This window comes from Rhincodon typus, chromosome 4 (assembly GCF_021869965.1).
Source record: "Rhincodon typus isolate 14 chromosome 4, sRhiTyp1.1, whole genome shotgun sequence".
Lineage (NCBI taxonomy): Eukaryota > Metazoa > Chordata > Chondrichthyes > Orectolobiformes > Rhincodontidae > Rhincodon > Rhincodon typus.
Genome location: NC_063335.1, coordinates 110,801,417 through 110,811,884, shown reverse-complemented (window position 1 = coordinate 110,811,884; position 10,468 = coordinate 110,801,417). Strand labels below are relative to the sequence as shown.

Below are 10,468 nucleotides of genomic sequence, written 5' to 3'. Positions count from 1 at the left end.
GTAGAATTCCTACGTTTGGATCTGTCACTTTCAGCCTCCAAATCCTGTGTGTCATACTTCATGTAGAGATCCCTGTTGTTCCACTTTCAACAGTTCATCACAATGGTATTTTAACTCACACCTGAATCACTTAGTAACTGTTCCCCAGGCATTCCTGTGGTTCATTCACCTCTTGTTTACCAACTCCATCATCTACTGTGGTATCTAGATCTCTAGAAAGTGCTTTCACCCTGCATTTGGGGGTGGTGCCAGAGGTTTGAAGAATTCCAAACATTATGCCTTCTGTGGCACCTTAACACAACCTGATAATTTAAATGACAACACCGCTCAAGGACTCAAACGGACTCTCTGCAATCTTTTATGGCACCTATTAAAATCCATGATATATTCCTTTGTCCATCTTACAAAATTTATTTAAGTTTGACTGCACCTCCACAGAACCATAAAACCATAGGTAAGCTACATCACAGACATAGACTGTTTAGCCCATTCTCTTTGCGCTGGCTTGCAGGCATCCCATAGATCATTTTCTGGTAAATTTTGTGAAATATAATCCAGTAGAAAAACCTTCCACAGTGTCAAACTGATGGGTATCTTGCTCTCAAAATACTTGGCTTTCCAATTATACTTCTTTTATGAAGAAACAGCAAGAACATACCATTTTTTTCTTTTGTGGGGATGTAACCCATATCCATATATCTACTTAGGCTAACACTGGCCAGAAGAACAATGGTGGACAATCATACTCTGACAATCTACACTTGTGTTCAGTCATTCTTCACAGAAGCTACCCTGAAAGGAACCATCCTCCATTACCATTTTAGCCTTCTTAGAGCTAGTTTCTGAAGGAGGAAGAAAAGCCAATCTTTACACTTGTGAATTTATTCACAAAAAAGTGAGACATGCCAGAAGTTTATAGCTCCTTTCTCTACAACTTCTATCAACGTCATTGAGTCTTTTTACATAAGCACAAGCCATTATCCAGCAAGTACCACCTAACTTAACGCTTAAGTTAAGCAATTAACAATGCTCATAAAAATACTTCATCAGTGGTGATCACTTGCCTATAGTTGGTGTCGCTATTTGTATCAATCATCAGCTGGAATTTCCCACTTGTAATGATTGGGTTTTCTGTGCCCTGATCTCTTGCCATAGCTTATGTATCTAATATCTCTTGGAAGAATGGAGTTTGAAGGATTGTGGAAAAAATAATATATTCCAAATTTTGTGGCTATACCTGGAATGATTTCTTTAAAAGAGGTCATTGAAAGGTCACTATATGTTAACTGAGCTTTTTTTCTGCCTTTTCTCAGAAACAAAGGTGATAAGATAGCAGAACTTCAAGAGAACTTAAAAATAAATTAAGGGGATGAACCTAGTGGATGTAAAACAGCTTAAGTGCTAATGGACAATATATTGAAACTACAGAGCATGGTGGACATTTATGTTTTAAAAAATGGTTTCCTGTAAATCACATGACTGGTCATAACTGTTTTGCTGTAACTGCTGCAAAGGGTGTTTTTTCCCCCCTACAGTGACTACTTGGAGAAATGCTTGTTTTATCCAGGTCATTTTGAAGGAAACCTGCTAAGAATAAGCTAATTTGGAAAAGAGCCTGAGAACAAACGGTGTTGGAGGCAGCTTGCTAACAACAATCTGCCCGGTGGGTCTCTGCTATCTATGAAAACAAACCTAAGTTCAGAGTGAAACCTGACTCTTCAGATACTGAAGCAGTCCATGTCCAAATGCAGCTAGACCTGGCAAGTGGCAAGTAACAAGCAGCTTTCACAACACACAGATGCCATGCAAAGACCATCCCCAACAAGAGAGAATTTACCCATCATTCTTTGAATACCAGAGTTTCAAAATCCTGGGAGTTGCCACTGTCCAGAAACTGAAATGGACCAGCCATATAAATACTGTGTCTACAAAAACAGGTCAGAGGTTAGGAACCCTGCAAGTAACTCACCTCCTCAAAACCTGCCCACTATCTGAAGTAAAAACAAAATGCTGGAGAAACTCAGCAGATCTGGCAGCATCTGTCGAGAGAGAAAAAATTAGAAACTTGTGGACTTGATGTTAAAGTACAGTCATTTTGGGCATATAATGTTAACTTTGTTTCCCTTTCCACAGATGCTGCCAGATCTATTGAGTGTCTCCAGCATTTTGTTTTTACTTCAGATTTCCAGCATCTGCAGTATTTTGCTTTTATTAGCCTGTCCACCGTCTACAAGGCACAAGTCTGGAGTGTGACAGAATTCTCCCTACTTACCTGGATGACTGCAGCTCCTACAGAAAACAGGAAGCACGATACCATCCAGGACAAAGCAGCTTAATTGATTGGCACCACACCCACAAACATTCATACCATCCACCACCAATCATCTCACAGGTTTCGCCCAAGACATGGTGTTTTCTTTAAAAAAAAAATTACTCCTTCAAAAGAAGTCTTTTTTTCATAGAATGTGGGTGTCACTGGATGGACCAGCATTTATTACTGTATTGTAGTTGTCTTTGAGAAAGTGGTTGCAAGCTGCCTTGAACTGCTACAGTGCATTCATTGTAAGTACACCCCCGATGTGCTAGAAAGGAAATTCCAAGATTTTGACCCAGCAACAGTGGAGGATCGACATATTCTTTCCCCCCCAAGACAGGATGGTGAACGGCTCAGAGTGAAAACTGCAGTTGGCAGTGTTATCACGTATCGAAACAGCCATTGTCCTTCATAAAAACTAGGAGGAGTAAGCAATTTAGCCCCTCGAGTCTGCTCCAGCATTTAATACAATCATGGCTGTTCTCAATTTGGCCTCAACCCCAATTCCTTGCCTGCTGCCCATATCCTTTAACTCATTACTAACTAAAAATCTGTGTCTCAGCATCCTGTGCGCTCTCGGGTACTGCGTTTCACAGATTCACAACTATTTGAGGGCAATAATTTCTCCTCATCTGTTTTAACTCTGCCACCCCTTAGACCTCTCATTGTAGATTATCCAACAAGGGAAAATACTTTCCGTCCATTTGGTCAATCCTCTTTAGCATTTTATATACTTCAATTATACTTCCTCTCATCCTTCTAAACTTGAGAAAATATAGGCCTCAAGTGCACAACCTCTCCTTATAAGACAGGCTTCTCAATGGTAGTTGTCATGAGTTTGGAAGGTGTTGAGTAACCTAGGTGAAGTTCTACAGTGCATCTTGCAGATGGCACAAGCTGCTGATACTGTGCAGTGGTGAAGGGTGTGAATATGGATGTGGAGTTGTGTCCTGGATGATATCAAGCTTTTTGAGTGTTATCGGAGCTGTACTTGTGCAGGAAAGTGGGGAGTATTCCGTCACACTCACAAGCTGTACTTGTGCAGGAAAGTGGGGAGTATTCCATCACACTCACTTGCAGATGGAGGACAGGTTTTGGGGAGTCAGGTGATGAGTTGATTGCTGTAAAATTTATAGCCTCAGACGCCACATGCTGTACCTGTAGCCGAAGTAATTATATGGCTAGTTCACCTCAGTTTCTGAGCCCCAGGCAACCCCAAGATGTTGATAATGGGATATTAGCAATGGCAAGGATGGTTAGATTCTCCCTTATTGGAAATGGCTATTGCCTATGTGTTGTGAATTTTGCTTGTCACACGTCAGCCCAAACTTGGATACTACATTTGTACATGAATTGTTTCAGCATTTGTAAAGTTGTCATTGGTACTGAACTCTATGCAATCAGCAAACATCCCTGTTCTGACCCTATCATCCAGCCATACGAATACTTAGCAACAATAGCAGGTCAAAGTCTGGGAATAAACTTCTTACTCCCCAAAGCCTGCACATATCAAATCTATGTTCTATGCATATCAAAAGACACAAGCTGGGGTGTGATGGAATACTCTCTACTTGCCTAGGTGAGAGTGGTTCCAATAACACCGTCAATGCTTAACAAAACAAACCAAACAAATCACTGGGTCAGCACCTCATCCACCAAAACAAACATTCAATACCTCCACTGTCAGCAGTGTTTAATACATACAAAATAAAAACTGAAACAACTGCAAATGCTATAAATCAGAGACAAAAACAGAATTTGGTGGAAATACTCAACAGGTCTGGCAGCAGCTGTAGACAGAAAGCAGAGTTAACGTTTCAGGTTGAGTGACCCTTCCTCATGTACAAGATGCACTGCAGCGACTTGTCAAGGCTCCGTTGACAGCACCTTTCACACCTATGACCTCCACCACCTAGGTGAACAACAGCAGATGATAGAAGGGAACAGTACCACCATTCAAGCCACACAATATCCTGACTTGGAACTACTCCATTGTTTCTTCATTGTCAGTGGATGAAAATCACAGAACTCTCTTCCTAACACCACCATAGGTATAACTGCACCAAATGGATTGCAGTTGTTCAATAACCGGGATAGACTGCTGGTCTTCCCAGTGATGTGGCCATCCCAAAGGACATCTATTTCACAGGCCAAGTGGGATCTTTTAGAAATTTTAAACAAAGCCTGGAACTCCAGCAATACAGCACTCCCACATTACTGCACATGGGAGTCAGCTTCGAGTTTTGTGCTCAAGTGCTAGGGGCTCCTCAAACTACAACTCAGTGGGTGCTTTTCATCAAGTCCTATTTGCTCAGCATTATGAAATATCCACTTAAATGTCTGCCACTGCTCATGAGCGACCTTCTCAATCTATTTTCCCAGCCAACTTTTGACAATTCTTTCTCCCTAACTCTGTAATTACCCTTTTTTAAGTTGAGCACTTCGGTTTCAAACCAAAGCTGCTCAACCTCAAATTGAATTTGAAATTCTGCCATGTTGTGATTACTGTCTCCAAGAGAATCCTTAACTACAGAATCTATTAATTCTCCCTCATCATATATTTCCAGATCTAAAACAAGCTGTTCCTGGTAGGTTATCTGATTTGTCCAGTCAAAATGCTGATTAAAATCACCCAGAACAGTTGTGGTGTCCATCATTCTTTCCTGATTTATACTTTGTCCTACATTGAGGCAACTCGTCAGGGACTATAGATGACTCCCACCTGTGACTTCTTTCACTTTTTATCTCTTACGTCTACCCAAACTGATTCCACATCACAATCTATTGTATCTATATCATGATTCACCACCATACTAATTACCTTCCTTTATCAGCATTTTTTTTGCCTGTTTTTCTAAAATATCAAATACCCTTGAATATTGAGCTCTCAACCCTGGTCACCCTGCAACCATGTCTCTGTAATACATAGCAAGCCATGATCTGATTAAACAAATCAAACAATTAGAGATTAGCACATGGACTGCAATGGTTCACGAAAGCAGCTCACCACTACCTTCTCAAGGGCAGCAAGACATGGGAAGTAAATACTAGCCTGCCAGCAACACTCCCCTGTGTCCCACAAGAGAACTTAAAAAAACTGAAGCCCCTATTCTCATTACAACAAAACAGATGTCACGCATTGCAGCACAAACTGCAGGGAATTAGTCAATTTCCACTGTTATTTTTGGGGTTTTCAACAATATGGCTCAGTTGATAGCACTCCTCTCAATCCCAAAGTTCTGGATTCAAGACTTACCCAAGCTCAAGTTTGAAAATTAAGTAAATTGATTCTCCACTGAATTACTGAGGGAATGTGTAGAGATGCTGTCTTTCAGCCATGTTAAACCGAGACCCAATCAGCCTTTGAGCAACTGCAAGTGACTCTAAGGCACTATTTTAGAGAGTAGATGTTATTTCCGGCCTATGGCTATTACCTATCCCTCAATCACAAACACAGACGATCTAGTTATCATCATATTGCTGCTGCAACACTGGTGGGAATTTGCTGTGTACATTGTTGCTTACATTAAAACAGTAACTACACTTTGAAACTACCTCACTGGCTGTTATGCACGGAGGCATGCAGTGGTTACGAAAAGCACTATAGAAATAGATTTCTCTCTCATTGTGAAACGCAGAGGATGACAGACCTATCAGTTTGAGATCTGGCAGGTCAGGGGATAAATGTTCAATAAACAGGCAATGGGATGACAGAAAATTACAGGTTTTAGCACTACCACAAAGGGTTCAGAAAGATTTTACTAGACCTTGGTATGTGGATAAAGCTGGCAAGATATCTTTCTTAATCACTTAGTCCTTTTATTGAACTTCTCCATGTATTTTGATGGAGATATGTGCCCCAGCCGAGCAACAGCATTATCTCAGTCAGTATTCTGCTTGACTTTGAGGGTTGCACGGCAAATTGGCAGGCTCAATACTGTTGTTCCTATCTTTAAGACATAGGAGCAGAAGGCCATTCAGCCCATGTTTCACAGTTCAATGAAATCATGGCTGATCTAATAATCCTCAACTCCACTTTCCTGCCTTTTCCTCAATAAAACTAAATGGCTCCAACGATACATAAAAATATTCAAGGCTGAAATTGAAAATCTAACAGCCCACGCTCAACAGCCCTCTGCAGTAAAGAATTTCACTATCTTCCGAACAAACTTCTCCCCATCTCTGTCTTAAATATGTGATCCCTTATTCTAAGATTATGCTCTCTGGTCCGAGACACTCTCACAAAGGGAAGCGACCTTTCCACATCTACCTGTCAAGTCCTCTCAGAATCTATGTTTCAATTAGGTCACCTCTCAATCTTCTATATTCCAACAAGTACAGGCCCAACCTAGAAACTCTCCTCATAATACAGCCCCTCCATATCTGATATCAGCCAAGTGAATCTTCTCTGGACTGCCTCCCAATGCTAATACATCTTTCTTTAAGAGGACCAAAACTACTCTCAGTATTCTAGCTGCGGCCTAAACAATACCTTGTGTAGTTTTGGCAAAACCTCCCTACTTGAATATTCCATTCCTGTTCAACGGAAGGTCAACATTCCATTTGCCTTCCCGATTACCTGCCAAATTGGATACTAGCTTGTTGTGACTCACGGATGAGGACTCCCAGATCTCTCCATTCTTTAGCTTTCTGCAATTCTCCTTGGAGGTAGAGGCTGAAGGGAGAGAGATGCTCAAAAAGTGAGTGTAGAAAACCCCTTAAAGTAACAGGAACATGAAGGATGATGTCATATGCAGCACTGAACAGGATCGGAGGGTGTGGCCCGACAGGAACAGAGTTCCACAATTTGGTAAAACTGGCAATGGGTAATGTTGGAGTGTTGCAACATGATAGTACTCATGTGTCCTGAGGACCTGTGAAAGGGTGTAGGCTCTCTCTGTTCATCCATCCTCAATTATTCTCTCCTATTCTCAAAGCACAGCATATTCACAATTATTGTTATTGTTGGATTGGAGGAGCCCAGTATCCACAAACCATGCATGCATTTCTATTAAATATATTCTTAGTTGAGCTAATGTAAACTGAGATCTGTAATTCTGTGAAATGGTGAGAATCATATCTAGTATTCTAAATACAGTGACAGAATCCAAAATTAAAACTATCAGTATAACCATAGCTTTAAGGGTTTGTAAATAAAAACAGAATGCGCTCAAGAAACTCAGCAGATCTGACAGCTGAGTTTCTCCAGCATTTTCTATTTTTACTTCAAATCTCCATCTGCAGTTTCTGGCTTTTAAGAGATTCTGGTTGAACACCATGAAGCCAGCATCCTATCACCTTCCAATATTTCTCACTACAAAACTAGGTCATCACAGCACAATGTCCCATTATCACTAAACTGAAGTCTGCCAAGATTCACAAAACAAATTTAATAATGGAACAAAAACAGAAGTTGCTGAAAAAGCTCAGCAGATCTGGCAGCATCTGTGACGAAAAAACGAGAGTTAACATTTGGGTCCGGTGACCCTTCCTCAGAACCGATGGTAGCTGGGAAAACGTTGGTTTACATGCAGAAAATAGGGAGGTGTCTCACTGGAGGCGCTCCCCAGCACTGCCGTCAACAGAGCCCTCAACTGGATCCGAACCATCTCCCACACTTCCGTCCTCGCCCCCTCTCTTCCCTCCCACTGTAACGATGGAGTTCCCCTTGTCCTTGCCTACCACCCCACCAGCGTCCACATTCGGAAGGTCATCAGGCGCCATTTCTGCCACCTCCAGCCAGATGCCATCACCAGACACATTCCCCTCCCCTACCTTGTCCATCTTCTGCAGGGACCATTCCGTCCAGGACATCCTGGTCCACTCTTCATTCACCCCCAACACACCCCCGCAGCACCTTCCCCTGCAACACCTGCCCATTTACCTCCTCACTCCCCAGTATCCAAGGGTCCCAAACACACCTCCCAGATAAAGCAACACTTCACCTGCACTTCCCAGAATCTAGTCTACTGTATTTGATGCTCATAATGTGGTCTCCTCTACATTGGGGAAGTGAAGCATAGACTGAGTGACCACTTCACAGAAGATCTACATTCTGCTTGCAAAAAAGGACCTGAGCTTCCAGTTGCCTGCCACTTTACCACACCACCCTGTTCCCTGGCCAACATCTCTGTCTCTGGCTTGCTGCAGTGTTCCAGCGAAGCTCAGTGCAAGCTGGAAGAACACCACCTCATTTTCCGCTTGGGGACCCTGCAGCCCTCCGGACTCAATATCGAGTTCAATAATTTTAGGGCCTAAACTCTGCCATGTCCTAGCCCCCTACCCCACACAAAACACATAGCCTGCCATTACACACTACCCATTGTTAGTCACTAACAGTCCCCATTAACAGCTAGTCACTCTCCTAGCCAGATCGTTAGCAACTCCTTTGTCTACCCAACTACTCTTCTCTCTTTTCAGGCTCTATCGTTTATCCTATCATTTACTCCCTACCACACCTCCTCCCTATTTTCTGCTTATAAACCAACACCTTCCCAACTACCATCAGTCTGAGGAAGGGTCACCGGACCCGAAATGTTAACTCTCATTTCTTCGTCACGGACGCTGCCAGATCAAGTTTTCCTTAACATCATAAGAAACAGAATCAGACTGTTTGAACCCTCAAGCATGCTCTGCCATTCAACTAAATCGTGGCTGATCCAACACTCCGCACGTCCACCTTCCTGCCCTTCCCTATAACGCTTGACTCCCCTACTGATGAAAACTCTACCTATTTCAGCCTTAAATGTATGTTAGGACTCTGGTCCCACAGCTCTCGGTGACCAGGAGCTCCAAAGACTCTCAACACTCTGGGAGAAGAAATTTCACTGGTGTAGCGAGCCACCACACTACGTGCGAGTGTCCTGTAATCTAAACAGTTGTTTAGCTGTGACAACATGCCTAAGAAAGCAGAGGAGTAACACCATCTGCATTCGGACGTGAATTTGTGGAGTTGATTCTGAGCGAAATGCTTGCGAAGGAGTATTCGGAAGCGAGAGGGAGAAAACAAAATCACCAAATGACTGTCAGTCCGGCAGAGAGAGAATTAGGAAGAAAATGCAGCACACAAAAGTTGTTTCTTTTTTTGTGTTTACGCTGCTGCACTCTACGGTTTGGTCTTGCAGCGACCCATGTGTGAAGTTCCAAGTTACAACAGGCCTTTAACAAGAAGCTCCGAGCCATTAATCATCGGCAGCACTAAAAGACCTTTAACTGGACGCAGGCGCACTCCGCCGCTAAGCTCGCGCTTGCAGGCCTGGCTTCAGTTAGCAGAAACCGGGAGGAGCGCCGGTCCACCGGCAGCTTTCAATCCATATCCCCGCCGTCTTTATTGTATATTTATTCAGATAAATATTCCGGACAGAGCAGGCAAACATAACTTTTAGAAACTTACCAAATACGACTGAGACCAGCGGCTCTGCGCGTCAATCTCGGCGAATTTCTCCTCCATTTTCCAAGCGTGTGAAGGTGAACTCCCGTTCCTTCCTTGCCCTGTTCCCGCTTTACCCACTTTCTCCTCAGAGTTCTCCGACCGCCGACATTAAAACCCGAGGCCCGTGTGGCTGGCACTGCCCCGCACCGCGCATGCGCCTGGCTACACCGGGGCCAGGAGAGGGCGCGTGCGCGGGCCTGGCGGGTGGGAAACCAGGAAGCAGCGTTGACACGTGTCTGTATTGTCAGGCTGTGTCACTGTCAGCCTGTGTGTATCCTTCTCCGTCTGTGTCACTACCCGTCTGTGCATCATTCACAGTCTGTAGCACTGTCAGTCTGCTGTGTGTCTTGCTGTAACTCTGCCTTGTGCGTCACTATCACTCTGTGTCACTGTCAGTCTGCTGTCTGTGTCACTCGTTCTCTGTCGCTGCCGGTCTGTTGTGTGTCACTGTCAGTCTGTTATTCTCAGCCTGTGTCACTGACAGTCTGCGTCTTCGTAGGTCTGCTTTTTGTATGTATCATTGTCAGACTGTGTCGCTGTCAAACTGCTGCCTATGTCGTTGTAAGTCAATGTCACTCAGTCAGTGTCTGTGTTACTGTCATTCTCTGTCACTCAGTTTGCTGTGTTTGGCACTTTCAGTCTGCGTTACTGTCAGTCTGCCACTGTGTTTCACTATCAGTCTGCTGTCTGTATTACTGTCAATCTGTGTCACGTTCAGTCTG

The 10,468-nt window shown here is 43.4% G+C and overlaps 1 protein-coding gene across 1 annotated transcript in view; it reads right to left on the bottom strand.

The window, feature by feature from the left end:
• Positions 1–8,038, bottom strand: part of LOC125482987 (leucine-rich glioma-inactivated protein 1-like) — a 34,904-nt gene extending 26,866 nt beyond the window's left edge. The window contains exons 1-2 of the mRNA XM_048596198.1: positions 7,869–8,038; positions 6,894–6,989 (exon numbers count right to left, since the gene is read on the bottom strand). Of these exons, the coding sequence (XP_048452155.1) occupies positions 6,894–6,989; positions 7,869–8,038 (266 nt within the window). The remainder of the gene's footprint in view (positions 1–6,893; positions 6,990–7,868) is intronic.
• Between the last annotated feature and the right edge of the window lie 2,430 nt (positions 8,039–10,468).